Source organism: Culicoides brevitarsis, chromosome 2, assembly GCF_036172545.1.
Source record: "Culicoides brevitarsis isolate CSIRO-B50_1 chromosome 2, AGI_CSIRO_Cbre_v1, whole genome shotgun sequence".
NCBI classification, from domain to species: Eukaryota; Metazoa; Arthropoda; class Insecta; order Diptera; family Ceratopogonidae; genus Culicoides; species Culicoides brevitarsis.
The window spans coordinates 41,968,731-41,985,682 of record NC_087086.1 but is presented as its reverse complement, the minus strand read 5'-3'; the positions used below and the strand labels follow the sequence as shown (position 1 = coordinate 41,985,682).

The 16,952-nt window shown below is 34.8% G+C and overlaps 4 protein-coding genes and 4 non-coding genes across 8 annotated transcripts; 6 read left to right on the top strand and 2 right to left on the bottom strand.

The window, feature by feature from the left end:
- Positions 1-66: 66 nt before the first annotated feature.
- Positions 67-1,506, top strand: LOC134829859 (ATP synthase subunit gamma, mitochondrial). The gene is made up of 3 exons (XM_063843145.1): positions 67-221; positions 386-687; positions 748-1,506. The coding sequence occupies exons 2-3, from the start codon at positions 387-389 to the stop codon at positions 1,329-1,331; spliced, it is 885 nt and encodes a 294-aa protein (XP_063699215.1). The 5' UTR covers positions 67-221; position 386; the 3' UTR covers positions 1,332-1,506.
- Positions 1,507-2,108: 602 nt separating this feature from the next.
- On the top strand, positions 2,109-5,521 carry LOC134831568 (isoleucine--tRNA ligase, mitochondrial). Its single transcript, XM_063845322.1, has 3 exons — positions 2,109-2,373; positions 2,430-4,087; positions 4,551-5,521. Exons 1-3 carry the CDS (start codon positions 2,179-2,181, stop codon positions 5,503-5,505), a joined length of 2,808 nt encoding a protein of 935 aa, XP_063701392.1. The 5' UTR covers positions 2,109-2,178; the 3' UTR covers positions 5,506-5,521.
- On the top strand, positions 4,155-4,279 carry Trnal-caa (transfer RNA leucine (anticodon CAA)). The gene is made up of 2 exons: positions 4,155-4,192; positions 4,234-4,279. It is a non-coding gene; the product is annotated as a tRNA-Leu (tRNA).
- A 107-nt stretch (positions 5,522-5,628) lies between the features above and the next one.
- Positions 5,629-5,754, top strand: Trnal-caa (transfer RNA leucine (anticodon CAA)). Its single transcript has 2 exons — positions 5,629-5,666; positions 5,709-5,754. It is a non-coding gene; the product is annotated as a tRNA-Leu (tRNA).
- Positions 5,755-6,407: 653 nt separating this feature from the next.
- Trnal-caa (transfer RNA leucine (anticodon CAA)) lies at positions 6,408-6,533 on the bottom strand. Its single transcript has 2 exons — positions 6,496-6,533; positions 6,408-6,453 (listed from the first exon to the last, which is right to left on the bottom strand). It is a non-coding gene; the product is annotated as a tRNA-Leu (tRNA).
- Positions 6,534-6,790: 257 nt separating this feature from the next.
- On the top strand, positions 6,791-6,917 carry Trnal-caa (transfer RNA leucine (anticodon CAA)). The gene is made up of 2 exons: positions 6,791-6,828; positions 6,872-6,917. It is a non-coding gene; the product is annotated as a tRNA-Leu (tRNA).
- Positions 6,918-7,184: 267 nt separating this feature from the next.
- On the bottom strand, positions 7,185-8,880 carry LOC134831356 (dnaJ protein homolog 1-like). Its single transcript, XM_063845074.1, has 2 exons — positions 8,721-8,880; positions 7,185-8,372 (listed from the first exon to the last, which is right to left on the bottom strand). Exon 2 carries the CDS (start codon positions 8,344-8,346, stop codon positions 7,285-7,287), a length of 1,062 nt encoding a protein of 353 aa, XP_063701144.1. The 5' UTR covers positions 8,347-8,372; positions 8,721-8,880; the 3' UTR covers positions 7,185-7,284.
- A 690-nt stretch (positions 8,881-9,570) lies between these two features.
- On the top strand, positions 9,571-16,865 carry LOC134829249 (ubiquitin carboxyl-terminal hydrolase 47-like). Its single transcript, XM_063842253.1, has 11 exons — positions 9,571-9,661; positions 11,451-12,032; positions 12,478-14,045; positions 14,105-14,215; positions 14,266-15,365; positions 15,422-15,509; positions 15,681-15,920; positions 15,977-16,103; positions 16,161-16,234; positions 16,295-16,419; positions 16,479-16,865. The coding sequence occupies exons 1-11, from the start codon at positions 9,613-9,615 to the stop codon at positions 16,648-16,650; spliced, it is 4,236 nt and encodes a 1,411-aa protein (XP_063698323.1). The 5' UTR covers positions 9,571-9,612; the 3' UTR covers positions 16,651-16,865.
- Positions 16,866-16,952: the final 87 nt, after the last annotated feature.

Below are 16,952 nucleotides of genomic sequence, written 5' to 3'. Positions count from 1 at the left end.
CGACTCACTTTTGGCTGAGCGTCACTATGGATTTCCTCGTGCAATTCAGTCACGAGCCTCAGCGAAAATCTGCTGTAGAGGGCGCGTTGCTCGAATTTTTCCCAACGACAACTGTTCGCGTGATTGTCAACGACTCCATTTTCATCCACGAAAAACTCATCCGAGGGCCGATTTTTCTCCAGATTTCAGTAACTAACCGTGTGATAAACGCAGATTAACAGGTATGAATCTCTTTGGAGCATCGAAATTGTCAAAAATTATGTGAATTTTAATGTTAAAATTGCGAATTTGTTGCAATTTTCGACATTGAAAAATATTACATAACCCAGGATTGGATACACACACATTCCGGGATAATAATTTAACTTTTTTCCTTTTTTTTTAGGATGTTTTCACGCGTTCCCGCCGTGACAGGCAATGTCTTGTGCATCTTCAATGCTGGACAACAACAACGAGGTATGGCTACGCTCAAGACCATTTCCATCCGCTTGAAGTCCGTCAAGAACATCCAGAAGATTACACAATCTATGAAAATGGTGTCAGCTGCCAAGTACGCTCGTGCCGAACGTGACTTGAAACAAGCTCGTCCTTATGGAGAAGGCGCGAAGCAATTTTACGAGCGTGCCGAAGTTGCTCCGCCAGAGAAGGAAAATAAGTCTGTTTTCATCGCAATGACATCTGATAGAGGTACATTTTTTTTGTTTTCATCTAATTTTTTTCAATTTTTAAAGAAATTTTGAATTTTAGGTCTTTGCGGCGCCGTTCACAGCGGTATTGGGCGTCACATCAGAAACGAGATGGCAAAAACGCCCGACACGAAGATCATCTGTGTCGGCGACAAGTCTCGTGCAATTTTGGGTCGTATGTTCCCCAAGAATGTCTTGATGGTTGCGAATGAAATTGGGCGTTTGCCTCCAACATTTTTGGATGCCTCAAAATTGGCGAACGAAATTCTCAACTTGAACTACGAGTTCACCGACGGCAAAATCTTGTACAACAAGTTCAAGTCTGTCGTCTCGTACAACTTGTCTGAGATGAATATCTTCAGCTTGGCATGCGTCGAGAATTCCTCAAAATTGCCCATTTATGATTCCCTTGATTCCGAAGTCGTTCGCAGCTATTTGGAATTCTCGCTCGGATCCTTGTTGTTCTACGCCATGAAGGAGGGTGCTTGCAGCGAGCAATCTTCTCGTATGACTGCCATGGACAATGCTTCCAAGAATGCCGGCGAGATGATTGATAAATTGACATTGACCTTCAACAGAACTCGACAAGCCGTCATTACGCGTGAATTGATTGAAATTATTTCCGGAGCTGCTGCTTTGGATTAAATTTCGCTCGCCGTTACATCAGTTCTCTGCGTTACTCTTCACACACTTGTATTTCACGAACAGCCGTTTTAGGTGCGCATGTTGAGCATTATTAATAATTACAAGAAGAAATCAGAAAATGTATGGAGTAAAATGGGAAAAATAAACCAATAAAAAACCTTCTAGTTATCAAAAACTTTTCTTTTTCTCTTCTATTCTTATAAGAATTTCCGTAAATTTTATTTTTAATTATTTTATAAATTATATGTTTTTATTTAAAAATTTATTTTTTTTTTATTTAAAAATTTAATTTTTTTGTATATAAAATTTTCACTTCATAAGCGCTTTTTTCTGAAAAATATAATTTTTATTATTTTTTTAATTTAAAATTTTTAATTATAATTTATCAACTCAAAATATTAATTAAGAAAAAACATAGATCCTGAATATTAATTTATTTACTTAATTTTGACATCAGAAACAAAATTTTCAAATGTCGGGTGCAACTTTTGATATTTTGATTAATTTTCATATAGAATATGATTTTAACAAAAATACATATAAATTTTAATTTTTACATTTTTTTTTAAATTTCATATTTTATCAAAAATTTTAAATTTTTTATATTTTCATAAAATTAATACAAGTTTTTCTTATAAATACAAAAATTAATTATTTTTCATGATGACAGACGATAAAAACCCTCATGGAGCATTTTTTTCCCCATGAAATGCATTATCAAAATCAAAACAAATCAAGTGCATGTGAAAATTAAATTGCACATTGCATCACATTTGAAGAAGAAATTCGCAGTTACCAACGTGTCAAAAGACTCAAGATCGACTGAAGCAACAAAAAACCCTCAAAAATGCATCGATTAAGGAAAATTTTTAGTGAAAAGGCACCAAATACACTCTACCGGTATTGCACGAGCAGTCAAAAAGTGAAATCCAAAGGAAATGAAGCTGTAAAATACACAGATACAATTAACTTACCAAAAACGAGGTTTCCTCAGAGGCTCAACAGTCAAAAGATGTTAGAGATGCAAAAAATCATCAATGAGGTAAATTAAATTTTTATGTTTTAACAAAATAATTCATCAACATTTTTCATTTTTAGACACATTTAAGTCCAATGTACGAATGGCAACGCAAAAATCTCTCAGATCCTGAATTTGTTCTTCACGATGGACCTCCATATGCAAATGGAGATACTCATATCGGGCATGCTGTCAACAAAATTCTCAAAGATCTCGTCATGAAGAGTAAAATTATCGAACGTCAACGCGTTCATTACGTGCCTGGATGGGATTGTCATGGATTGCCCATCGAACTGAAAGCCTTATCGGATTCTTTGTCGTCGCCTCCGATGGTTGTTCGAGAAAAAGCGAGAAAATTCGCATTGTCGACGATGGAAAAGCAACGTCAAGACTTTCGTGATTGGGGAGTCGGAGCAAATTGGAAGAAAGAAACTTACAAAACGATCGACAAAAGTTACGTGATGAAGCAAATTCAACTATTTTACGAGTTATATGCTAAAGGATTGATATTTCGTGACTTGAAACCCGTTCATTGGTCAGCATCGTCAAAGACAGCATTAGCAGAAGCTGAATTGGAATACGATCCGGCATTTAAAAGTCCTTCGTTGTACATAAGACTGAAATTAGAGACAATTCCTGATGCTTTGGGTGATTTTAAAGACATTTACGCGATAATTTGGACAACAACTCCATGGACTTTGCCTTCAAATCAAGCTGTATGTTACAGTCCAAAGCTCAAATATTCCGTAATCGAGTTCGAAGACGACAAAAATTCAAAATATCTCATCGCATCAAGTCTTGTTGAAGCATTTTCGAAGGAAGTGAACAAAGAAATTCGAGTTTTGCGAGAAATTGATGGAGCAGCGCTCAGTAAATGTACTTACAAACATCCCGTAATGCAAATGGATCCTCTTCCTTTTCTCTCAGCTGATCATGTTCAAGACTCCAAAGGCACGGGACTCGTTCACACAGCTCCCGCTCATGGTTTAGAAGATTATCTTGTGTGTCTCGCGAATAAAATCCCGACAAAATGTTACGTTGACGAACTTGCTTGTTACACAAAAGACGCTCCAACGTTCCTTCATGGCAAATCTGTGCTCGAAGATGGAAATTCACTCGTACTTGAACACGTCAAAGACAATATCCTGTTTTTGTCGGAAATGACACATTCATATCCCATCGATTGGCGAACGAAGAAACCCGTGATTTTCCGTGCAAGCCATCAATGGTTCATCGATACGGAAAAAATCAAAGAAAAAGCAGCTTCAGAAGTTGAAAAAGTGAAATTGTATCCGAAGGGAGTTTCGGAAACGCATAAAAGTAGTTTAGTGAGTCAGCTAATGAAACGTCCTTATTGGTGCATTTCTCGTCAACGATGTTGGGGAGTTCCAATTCCTGCTTTTTATGACAAAAACGGTCAAATTATAATTGAACAAAGTGTCATCAACGATATTTTGAGTCACGTGAACAAAGATGGCAACATCGACTTTTGGTTTACAAAAAGTTCAGAAGAAATTTTGTCAGAAGAAACACAAAAATCGTTGAATATCGATGCAAAAGAGCTCGTTAAAGGCAACGATATCCTCGATATTTGGTTCGATTCGGGAATTTCATGGTACACAGTGTTAGAAGAGCCAAAAATAGCGGATTTGTATCTCGAAGGCGTTGATCAGTTCACGGGATGGTTTCAATCTTCGCTCATGACGAGTGTAGCATTACGTGACAAAGCGCCGTATCGGTAAGTTGCATGTACAAAAGTTCACACGCAATGTTGTCATTGGCATTTGGCAGTACAAATTCAACATGTCAGGTTGATCGAGCGGTCTAAGATGCTAGACTCAAGTGAAAACTTGCCTATACGATGTACGGGCAGCATTCTGAGCATTCTAGTCTCCTTCTGGAGGCGTGGGTTCGAATCCCACACCTGACACAATTTTTTTTTAATTTTATATTTTTTCATAATTTTTAATTTTTTATGATTTTAATTTTTTTTATGATTTTCAATTTTTTTATAATTTTAATTTTTTTATAATTTTTAATTTTTTTATAATTTTTTTATAATTTTAGTTTTTTTAAAATTTTTATGAAAATTTTTTACTTTGAAAAATTTCTAATTTTTTTTATGATTTTTAATTTTTTTTTTCTTGAAAATTTTTTACCTTGAAAAATTTTGATAAATTTTTTAATAATTTTTTTTTCAGCTCAATTTTCGTTCATGGCTTCACAGTTGATGAAAAAGGGCATAAAATGTCAAAATCAGTTGGAAATGTAATCGCTCCAAAGCAAATTATCAAAAAATATGGCATTGATACGATGCGATATTGGATTGCAGCTCATTCTGTGCAACATGCAATGATTCCCGTAAGCGACAAACTTCTCGAAGGATCCGCAGAAACAGTACAGAAACTTCGTTCGACTCTACGATACATGAATGGCGTCTTATCGAAAGAAGTTTCTACAGGAAATGCGGCAAATCGAACGCACTTGGATCGTTATATTTTATCACTTTTACACGAATTCGACGAGAATATTCAGAAATTGTACGAAAGTTACCAATATAATCATGTGACATCAACAATCAATAATTTCATTACGAATGAAATATCTGGCGTGTATTTGCACTTGTGCAAAGATCGATTGTATTGCGGTACAGATGCCGATTTCGCGTGCATCCAAAACATTCTGGAACATGCATACAAAGTTTCGTGCAAAGCAATGTGGCCTATTGTACCGTTTTTGGTAGAAGAAAGTTGGAGTTATTACAAAAATGAGTCATTTTACAAAACTCCCGTCAAATCAGACATCGCATGGAAAGACGAAAAAGTTGTTGAAACACTAAAAGTTGCTTTTGACATGAAACGAAGCCTTTACAAACACATCAAAGATGTCAATACGTGGTTGTTAGACGTAGAAATTGCAGTTCCTTCAAATAAACTTCAGGAAATCAACAAATTACAAAAGGAATCATTCAGTTTGGACTCTGAACTTGTTGAAATTTGTCAAGTTTCGTCAATTTCGTTGAAAAATTCGGAAAAAGAAGATTACGAGTTTAAAATTAAGCAAAAAGATGGAAACCTTTGTCCTCGATGTCGAAGATTTTTCTGCGAAACAACCGTTTGTAAGAGATGTGAAGAAGTTTTAATGAAGAAGCAATAAAAAAGTCGATAAAGAAGAGCGATGAGTTTCAAATGTATGTCGTATAGAAGAGTAAATGGAGTTCTATCGATAGAAAATGTATGAAAAAAGCGTGTTTGGCATTTGGCAGAACATTTACAACATGTCAGGTTGATCGAGCGGTCTAAGATGCTAGACTCAAGTGAAAACTTGCCGATATGCAAATATAGGCAGCATTCTGAGCATTCTAGTCTCCTTCTGGAGGCGTGGGTTCGAATCCCACACCTGACACAAATTTTTTGAATCTTTATTTTTTTCATGATTTTCAATTTTTTTTTTATGAAAATTTTTTACCTTGAAAAATTTATCAAAAAATTTTTTTCATTAAATTTGAATGAATTTTTTTTTTTTTTTTTGAAAAAAAAATTAATAAAAATTCAAAATCGAAAATTAACAAAAAATTAATTTTTTAAAATTTTATTTTTTTTTTTTAAATTTTTACCTTAAAAAATTTATTAACATTTTTTTCACTTAATTTGGATGAAAATTTTTCACAAAAAAATATGAATGAAAATTCAATGTCGAAATGACATTCAACAAAAAATCGATGTCTCAAGAGAGAATTATCCTTAAAATAGATTGTTGACGTATATTTTTGATATCGAAAAAAATTGTCTATTTTTTTATTGATTTTCCATAAATTTTTTTTTTTGCTTCAACATTTTAGCAATTCAAAAGGATTATAAAACATCTTATACAATTGAAAACGTAAAAAATCTAAATTCTGCATTAATTCGAAAATTTTACGAAACTTATTATCATATTTTATTCAATTTGATTTTTTTGAAAAATTTAAAAAAAAATTTATTTATGCAATTATAATTTCAGAATTTTTTCAATAGTTTTTGAAATACAAGTAAAATTTCTTCACAAAAAAAAATTTTTGTCAGGTGTGGGATTCGAACCCACGCCTCCAGATGGAGACTAGAATGCTCAGAATGCTGCCCATATTCTCATATTGGCAAGTTTTCACTTGAGTCTAGCATCTTAGACCGCTCGATCAACCTGACACGTGTCGATGTGAGGCGCTAAAACGAGAGACAATCGCTCAGCAACATAACGTAAGTAAATTTTTTAACACATGAACTTAATTCCGTTCGAATTATGTTTAAAAATAGATCAATTGGCGCGCGCACAAGTTATTTTCTGACCACAATGAGTTCGTTATCTCTCGCTTTCGTCAAATTGTGTGATAGTAAAATCTATTTTTAAAGAAAAAAAAATGTTTCATGTTGAGAATTTTAATTTGGCGCGCACAAACACACGTGTCAGGTTGATCGAGCGGTCTAAGATGCTAGACTCAAGTGAAAACTTGCCTGAAAATTATTAAAGGGCAACATTCTGAGCATTCTAGTCTCCATCTGGAGGCGTGGGTTCGAATCCCACACCTGACAAAATTTTTTTGAGCTCCAATTGTGCAATTGATTGAAATTTTTGTATGGAAAAAGTGATTAAAACGCATTTTTTTTTATTAAAACAATTCATTATTCAGTTTATTTTAGCTTTTTTTAAATTTTTTATTAAATAATAATAATAACAACTATTGTCACTACTTTCTTACACGCTAGCTAAGTTATTTACATTACAAATAATATTTACACGTGAGTCGCTTTATGTATTAATAAAGCATCGGGAATTGGATTTTCGGGCAAAATTATTGATTCTCATGAGAAGTGATAATTTTATTTTTTGTTTTCAGTACAGTTCAGGTTAATTTACGTTTAGTAGTAGCTTACGTTGAGACGGCACTTCAGTCTTTCTTTAATTCGGTAGCATATCCATGAGAAGATCTTTCGTGTTCTTTGACAGATTATCGGGAAATTTGATGTCGAATGCCACGAGCAAATCGCCTCGCTTGCTGGGTTCTTTGGGGAAAGGCAATCCTCTGCCTTGCATGCGTTTTACTGTTAATGGCTTGACAATTTCGCCCGATGTGTTGATCGTAATTGTCTGTCCTTGTAACGTTGGCACATTCACTGTACATCCACAAAGCGCTTGTTTGAGTGAAATTTTCGCCGTATATTTGATATCGCTTCCTTCGCGTTTGAATTTATCATGAGGTTTGTCACGAATGATGAAGACAATATCTGCGGGAATTTTTCCGGGTATTTGATCGCCTTCCTTTGGAAATGTGATTTTTGTGCCTGCTTTCCATCCGGGTTTCACGTTGATGTTCAAAATCTTCTCTTCTTTGCGCGCGGAACCATCTGCTTGTCCAACTAATCGACTAATTTTCATCTTTTTCATGCAACCTTTGTCGACATCTTCCAACGAAACATACAAATCATGCTCAATGGGAGGATCTTGACTCTTTTGTTTGCGTTGTCCGCCTTGTGGCATGCCCCCAACGTTGAAAGATTGTGATCTGAATGTTCCTCCGGGAAATCCGCCGCCTCCTCTTCCGCCGCCGAATTGTGCGAAAATGTCATTTTCGTCTCCCATATCGGCATCGAACATATTTCCGCCTCCCGAACCGCCGAAGAATGCGGCAAATGGATCGCTGTTTCCGAAAAATTGCGCAAATGTTGCCCGCGGATCCCCATGGAAGGTATATGTGAATCCTGAACCATCAGATCCGGATCCGCCGCTTCCGGGAACTCCTCCTTTCAAGCCTTCTTCGCCGTATTGATCGTAAATATCGCGCTTCTTCTTGTCCGACAACACTTCGTACGCTTCAGCGATTTCCTTGAACTTTTCTTCCGCATCTTTGGACTTGTTTTTATCTGGATGGTATTTCAGTGCCAACTTCCGGTAAGCTTTTTTCAGTTCATCGTCGTTGGCTGACTTTGACACTCCAAGAATGGAATAATAGTCTTTTCCCATGATGATGTTTCAATGTAATATAAAGCCTGAAATGATACAAAAAAAGATCTATGATTAATTTTCTCCTCTTTTTATCTCTCGAATGAACTCGATGCAACAAAGTATTATTTCGCAAGTGACCTCACTCGTTCTAGTTTCGAAAAAAATTGTTGTTTATATTGTCCGCCATGCAATACTGTTCTCGAGTGTTCGAGAACAAAACTTTCTTGAACGATTTTTTTTTTCACTTTTATTGCAAACTCTTTTTTTTCAACTTTTGCGTTCTATATGAGATCACACTTGAATTGCAAAGGTAGTTCAATGTCAATTAAATTTCCACAAATAGAAATTTGATCGAAGTTGCCAATTTGATGTAAATGAATTCTCGTTCTTACCTTATATTAATTGCTTGTTTATTAATTTATCCTTGATTCGTTGATGCTGGATAACTAAAAATGTAACTTTTCACTAAGTTTATATAATTTTTGCTTGCGTTTGTTTGAAATTTCTTTTGTAATTTTTTCTAAAAATTCAACTACACGTCTTAATTCTTGAACGATTTTCAATCAAATGATACAGAACGTACGTGCACAGTGCTTTTTATATGAAAATTGACGGTCTCGAATCTTCTAGTGCGATAAACGACGAGTCTCGAACGTTCCAATCTGCGTTTTGAGGCATAAAAGTCACATATCCATTGGGAATCATTCAACTTGTGACTTTCATTCACAACTTCATTGATGATCTCGAAGAATTTGCACTTGGCGCCTTTTTGAAATTTGAATTAACAAGAAGGCAAATTATGAAGTTAGTGTTGCCATTTCCGAACTTTTTTATTTTCAACCGGTTTTCATTAAAATTTTCATTTTTTTGTTCCGAAAATGTTTAAAATCATAAAAAATTTAAGAGAAAAAATTCATGAATTAAAAAAATATAATTAAAAAAAATAAAATAAAAAAAAATTATTTAGAAAAATATAAAAAAAATTAAAAAAAAAATTTTTTTTTTAAATTTTCAACTTTTAAAACAATTTTTATATTTTTCAAAACGAAAAATTAAATTTAAAAAAATAAAATAAAAATTCAAAATTTAAAAAAATATTTGAAAATAAGAAAAATTTTAAGGACAAACCGTTAATGGGCGAAACCGGCGCATCAATCACTTCAACACATGCTGGCATTTCAGGTAAGCAAAAAAATTGAACAAAATTTTCGTGATTTTTTGTGCGTTTTCGCGTCAATTTATGTGAAATCGTGCGATGTTTGCACGTAAAATCATGTGAAAAACATGAAAAGAAAGTGTGAATTTGCTGAGGAGACCTGCAAAAGAAGAAAAAGTAAAGTCACTTATTCCTATTTGGTGCTGTAAGAACGAAAGAGGATTGTAGAAGAGAAAAAGTCCGAAATATTCCGAGTTGTTGTTGTTTGTGTACGCTCTTGCCCGAAAATTTCACATTGTTTTGAACAACATCACCCTCGAACGTGCCATTTGGCGCATTTCAAAGCAAAAATCCAAGAAAAAACGTAATTCTCCGAATCATGGCGCTTCGTTTGTTTATCCATGAAACAACAGAAGAACACAGAAGCAGCTGATTATGCAAGCAAGACCTTGAAATTCTCGTGCAAAATTTCACTTTCAACGCAAAAGTTCCTGAAATGAACTCCTTGCCGGTTAATTTTGAGCTCTCTCTCTCTGCTGTCGGAAAATCTTCTCACAATCCGCTCGTGATTTTCAGAAAATAAATAAATAACGCCACACACACGCATGTAAAATCACTATGTATTGTGTAATTTTCGATTTCGGTCTCGGCACTTGCCATGATCTCGATCTCAATCTCAAATTTAGTTGTTTTTCGGCAGCGTGTGCATTCGCATCTTCACATTTTCCCGCATTTTAATCGGAAAAATAAATTTCTCGTAGCAAGCAGCTGTGCAGAAGTGCTGTAAACATACGACGACACACACGCAAGCTCTAAATTTAGCCGCAAATGACGAATTTTTGTGAATAAAACTTTTAATTTTCTTTTCTTCTTCTCTTCAACCGTATTTTTTTGTATTTTTGCGATACAAGGAAAAGAAAAGATTTTACCGACAACGCACGTTTTGTATCAAGTAGCGAGAAAAGTGAGTTAAAGTCTTCCAAAAACGCGAAAATTACGATCGCATGTCGCTTTAGTTAAAGAGTTTTCATTTTTATTTTAATTTTTTTTGTAGTTAGTTGACATCAATAGTTTGCTGTCTGTGCATTTTCAATTAAATACGCATCTAATTACACGAGTAAATTTTGTCCAACACTTTTAAGTACACTACTCTTCAACTAATATCAAACAAAAAAAATAAAAATCAACGGAAATTTCATCAAATCAGACACTTTGAAACTCTTACAAATGACCAAAATGTGAGTTTTCTGTGCAAATTTGTGCCTCGTGTGTGTGTGTCTCCCCTTTTCTCGTCCCTAAATGAGCCAAAAACTAATAATAATCAAAACTAACAAGACTCATTTACGCGGAAAATTCAACTCCCCAATAAAATTTGTTTTTTTTTAAATCAACAATGTGCAGTTGCTCCATTTTTTTTTTAATGAAAGAGTGTTATGACGTGCTTATTAATGTTAATGTGAACAAATAGTAATAACATGGCAGTGTGTGTTTCTTGCATCTAAAAATAGTGTAATGTGGTTGTTGTTTATTTATTTATTGATGAGCGAACAAGAGAATTTTTTAATTTAAACGAGATTTCTTTCGGCACCTAACAACAACTTTGTCTCTCCATTCATGAAATTAAGAAAAAAGTCGATTTAAAATAGAAAAATTTGTCATTAACATTTTTTTCGCGTGATTTCCTCATGTTTGACGTAAAATTTGTCATATTGTTGCATTTAAAATTCAAATAAGAAATAAAAACAATGACCTTGCACTATTTTCTTTAACAATTTTGTAAATAATTTCCTATTTTACCCGTTTTTTCCTTGTTTTTACGCGAAACTGTCAATAATTTTTGAGTGAATCGGAAGAAAATTTGCTTGGTTTGAATTAATTTGAAAGGTTAATTGATGAAAAGCAGCATTCTTTAAAATTTTTTTTAATAAAAAAATTCTTATCTATTTTTTTCTTGCATTTTTTGTAGCAATGGTTTCACATGACGAAGGAAGTACAGTATGCATCGTATTGGATTGTATGCCTAATTCGCAGCAGAAGCGTCAATCGATGATTGTACGTCCCTCCTATCGAGTAGTTGACTTTTTGGAAGATATCAAGCGGCAATATCAGTACGACGCGTTCGTGTTGAAACTAAAAGTGACGAAAAACGCCGAGCCCATTGTCTTGAACAACCACAAAGGCAAGACCTTGCAAGAAGTTGGTCTAAAATTCACGCAAACAGATCGCAATATCCTCATTATCGACAAACCGGGCAGCGAAAATAGTGATTCGGAAGTCAGTATCGCGGTGAAGAAGAAGAAGAAACCGGAAGCCATGAATTTGACGAGTGTAAATGGCGTCAATGGCGACGAGAAAACCGAAGAAGTGAAAACAAAGGAAAAAAGTGTCACAAGTTCGCCCGAAGAAAATAACGAGGAAGTCCCTTTCGACTTCGATCCGAATTGGCCTGCTTTACCATTGTTTGATGCGCCGTCGTCGAACAACAGCAACGATACGGAAGAGAAAAAGGATGGAATTGTCAGTCAATTCAGAAAAATGAAGTCTTTGGGTAAGTTTTTTTTTTGAAAAATTCAATTTTATTTCGAAATTTTTGTCCCAAAAACTTTTTTTCATTGAGATTTGATGATTTAAAATTGATCACAAAGCATTTTAAGTTAAAAATTTAAACAAAAAAAAATATATTTCATAAAAATATCTGTCAAAAAATTTTGAAAATTTTGGAAGAAATTTTTTCGAAAATATTTTTAGAAGAGAAAATTCATGGTAAATTTAGTTTTTCAATACAAAAAAATGAAAATATTTTAAAAAAATTAAAAATCGAAAATATTTAAAAAAAAAAATTAAATTTCTTAAAAAAATACGAAAAAAGAAAAATATGAAAAATTTTCAGTTTTTTTTTATTTTGCCCCATTCGATTTTTGAAATGGAGCATGGGACAAAAAGTTAAAAAAAATTTGAAGCGGTCTAATTTTGAAAATTTAATTTCTTTTTAGATCGCCCTCATTTCGTTGGATTAGTGAATCAAGCGATGACTTGTTATTTGAACAGTTTGTTACAAGCGCTCTTCATGACGCCCGAATTTCGTAACGCTTTGTACAATTGGGAGTTTGACGGCACAGGCGAATCAAAATCGATTCCCTTCCAATTGCAAAAATTGTTCCTAAATTTACAAACATCCACAAAATCTGCCGTTGAAACTACCGATTTGACGCGCAGCTTTGGATGGGATTCGACTGAAGCATGGCAACAACACGACATTCAAGAGTTGTGTCGCGTAATGTTCGATGCGCTCGAACAAAAGTTCAAAAATACGAAACAAGCGGATCTGATAAATCAACTGTACGAGGGAAAAATGACGGATTATGTCAAATGTTTGGAATGTAGCACAGAAAAATCACGAGAAGATACCTTTTTGGATATTCCGTTGCCTGTGAAGCCGTTCGGGAGTTCAATTGCCTACAATAGTGTCGAAGAAGCGTTGCGAGCTTTCGTGCAACCTGAAACGTTAGATGGCAATAATCAGTATCATTGCGAGACGTGCAACAAAAAGTGTGATGCGCATAAGGGACTTAAATTCACGAAATTTCCTTATATCTTGACGTTGCATTTAAAACGATTCGACTTTGATTACCAAACGATGCATCGTATCAAGTTGAATGACAAAGTCACGTTCCCGCAAACTCTCAATTTGAACGGATTTGTCAATCAAACGGATATCTGTTCGCAGCCAATTGCGAGCGATAATATGTCCATTGGGCACGAAAGTGTCGAAAGTGCGATGAAATGTGATGATTGCAGTACAACGGATAGCGGAAGTGCATTAGATGACGACGGAACAATGAGTGCGGGACAATCGACGACAGCTGCGGGTCAAGATCCCGCCGATTTGCAAGAAGACGATGAAGGAATTGACATGAATGGCGATGGTAAAAGCACATCAAGTACTCCCAACGAAAGCGGACCATATTTGTACGAACTATTTTCGATTATGATCCATTCGGGAAGTGCTTCGGGAGGACATTATTATGCGTATATCAAAGATTTCGAATCCGGGCAATGGTTTTCGTTCAACGATCAAACAGTGTCGCCCATCACACAAGAAGATATCCAAAAATCCTTCGGAGGCGCCGGATACAAAGCTTTTTTGAGCGCTTATAGTTCAAGCACGAATGCCTACATGTTGATGTATCGTCAAATCGATCCGCCGCGCAATGCCAAATTTATCAAAGAATCCGAATTTGGCGAGCACATCAAAACTCTCAAAATGACCCTGAAGGAAAAAGAGGAAAACGATAGATCATATTCACGCAGTTTTACGCAATCTTCTTCCGTTCTCGGAGATTTGTTGAAAATCAAAATATTTTTCTACCATCCGAAACAACAAAAACTCGTCGATGGCAACATTTACATCTCGCAGGAATCAACTCTCGAAGATGCTCTTGAAGAAGCTCATCGAAAACATGGAAAATCTTTCGGAACAATTGACTTGTTTAGACTCGTTGCGTACGAAAGTGTCACGGAAACTATCGATCGAAGCTTTGAAGGACGAGAAAAGGATACAGTAAGATTTTTTTTTCAATTTTTTTCGAAATTTTTAACAATTTTCATTTTTTTATATAGATCAATGATATAATGACCTCACTGAAAGGCAATAACAATGAACTTTTATTGGAAATGCGAAAACCAGATGAAGAATTTGATGTTTACTTACCCGGAGGAATTATCACAAAAGTAAGATTTTCCATGAAAAAGTGATTTTTTTCTCATTCTTGTGTTTTTAGGTTTATTCGGTAGATTTACAAACTGCCGATATTGATGGTCCCGTTCAAATTCGCGGTTTATTGAATGGAACAGTAATGGATTACAAGAAGGCGATTGCCAAAAAGTTGCACATGAATGCCGCGTCGTTAGTTGTTGCCAAAATCAATGCTACGGGCGGGATTCAAACATCTGGAAACGAATTCAATTGCAGTATTGCCAAGGTATTGGATGACGATAACGTGACTTTGAACGAGGAGCAACTTCATTTGTCTCACAAGATTTTTGTCGCTCAAACGAATGCCGTCGGAGAAGATGCGAATCAACGTATGAAAAAAATTGTTGAACGTTTCGAGCACATTATCACGATATACTTTATTCTTCCGAATACGGACAAGGAGAATTTGGATAAACTTCAGATTCCCGTGTACAATCCCACGCAAACACCAACGATCGAGAACAACAACGACTTTTTGAGTTCGAACAGCTTAAAAACGCCAACTGCTTGCAAAACAGCGCCCTCCTTCGATACCGTAGATGCCATGTGTTACGTTAATCCATCGCCTGTGCCGACACACGTCAATAACGCGAATGCACAACATCCGCCAACGAGCAGCAACGAGTTGACGGCATCCGGAGATTATCGTCGAATTTCGCCTCTTCCATCGCTCGAACCCACAGAATGCAATAGCGAAGATAGCAGTTTAAGCGATAGCGATCGTACTCTTGTCGATGCGGCACAAGACGATTTAAGTCACATTTCGAGCACGAGCAATTCGCCTGCTTGCAGTGATCCGCACTTATCTAGTCCCGATGACTATTGTAATAACAGTGATACAGATGTCGATATGAACTCGTCTGCGGCGCAACTCGAGATGCAAATTGAACGCGGCAAGGCAAGTTACTTCCGTGCAACGCCTTTCGAGGAAATCGACACAGACAGTGAGTTTGAGACGACACGAAAGATGCTGAAAGCACTCGTAGATCGATCGATGACAATTGGCGCCTTGAAATATCACTTGCAACCATATCTCGGAGTGCCTCATACGCATTTTAAGGTACTTTTGACGAATTCACGAGAGCAGGAAATCACTAAATTAAACGATACGTTGTCGTCTTTCAAGTAAATTTGTCCCATTTTTACTTTTCGAACAAATTTTCATCAATTTTCTTTTACAGAGATGGAGAACGATTAAAAATTGAACTTGGCAGAGCACTTCAAAAAGGAGAATACAAATGCAAAATTCTGTATCTCAATCTGAAAGAGGTAAAAAAATATTTTTTGTTTAAATTTCCTTAAAAAAAATTTTTTTTTCAATATTAAAAATTAATTTTTAAAATAATTTTTTTAATATAAAATTTTTTGTTTTTTTTAAATTAAAAAAATAATTTAAAAAAAATAATAAAATAATAAAAAATACACTTTTTTGTCTTACAGATTGATGACGACACGGAAAAACTTCCCCTCATCTGTGAATGGATTCTGCGAGAAGATACGGAAGTTGGTCCCGTGTTCAACGAAATGTTGGCTTACATCAACAAAATTGATCCTAAATACGCGCATTTAAACACAAGCAATTGCTGGTTGCGCAAAAAAAGTTGTAAATGTCCATCGAAAGTGTTACTTCCAGATCAAAAGTTTGGCGAAGACATGTTATTGTTACCCTGCGGAAATGAAGTATGTTTAAAAACTTTTATTTTTTGAGCAAATCTTATGAAATTACTTTTTTTTAGGTCATAATCGAAGAAATCTTCGAAGGATATCCCAAATTTGAAGATCCTGATGACACAATTATTTTTGCACGACGATGGAACCCATCAACACGTACTTTAGGCGAATTTCAAGAGGTTGTGATTCCACGTAAGTTTTCCAAATTTTCTAAAATTGACATTTTTAATAAGTTTTACTCAATTTTAGGAGAAAATGGAGAATTGTTTAATGTTTTATCCACACTCTCGGGAATTCCTGAAGAAAATCTTGAATATACAAAAGTGAGTTTCTTCTAAAAAATCTTAAAATTCAATTTTTCAATGAAAATTTTTTTTTTTTAGATTACAAACTCATTTCCTCGCTGTAATGTTTCTTTAATGAGCATTCCTTCACTGGTTTGGTATTCGTCGACGCCTTCATCTTACGATCGATCGACAATGAACGATGGAACTTTGGTTTTCTATCAGTAAGTTTTAAAATTTTATTCCAAAAAACAAAAATTTTCAATTTTTTTCATTAAAACAGGGATAAAACTGAACCTCTTAAAGAACTGACAAACGAAGAACGCGAACAAATGATGAACAAAACAGTCAACGACTTGAACACGTCGTCTCGCTACACGTCGTCCTACTCGCCGAAGAAGGAACGTGCTCTCAAAATTCAGATAGACTGGTCTCCGAAGAAAAGAGATGACTAATGCTTGAACTTCTTCTGTTTTCTTCTTCATTAATTATTATAATTATTACCTATATTTAGTGAAAACCACCCGTTTTTTTATTTGACGAAATATTTTGTTATTTTTATTAATTATTCTCCTTTTTTTGAATTGAAGTAGGATATAAAAAAAAATGTTCTGTAAAATGATGATAACCTTTCTTTAAAAACATACAAATCAAATAAAAAAAAGTTAGAAAATGAGTTATTGCTTTGTTCTGTTGATGAAACAGCCTTTAAATGAATTCAGCCGAATATCTACTTCTCCTTCTTCCAACTAAAAAA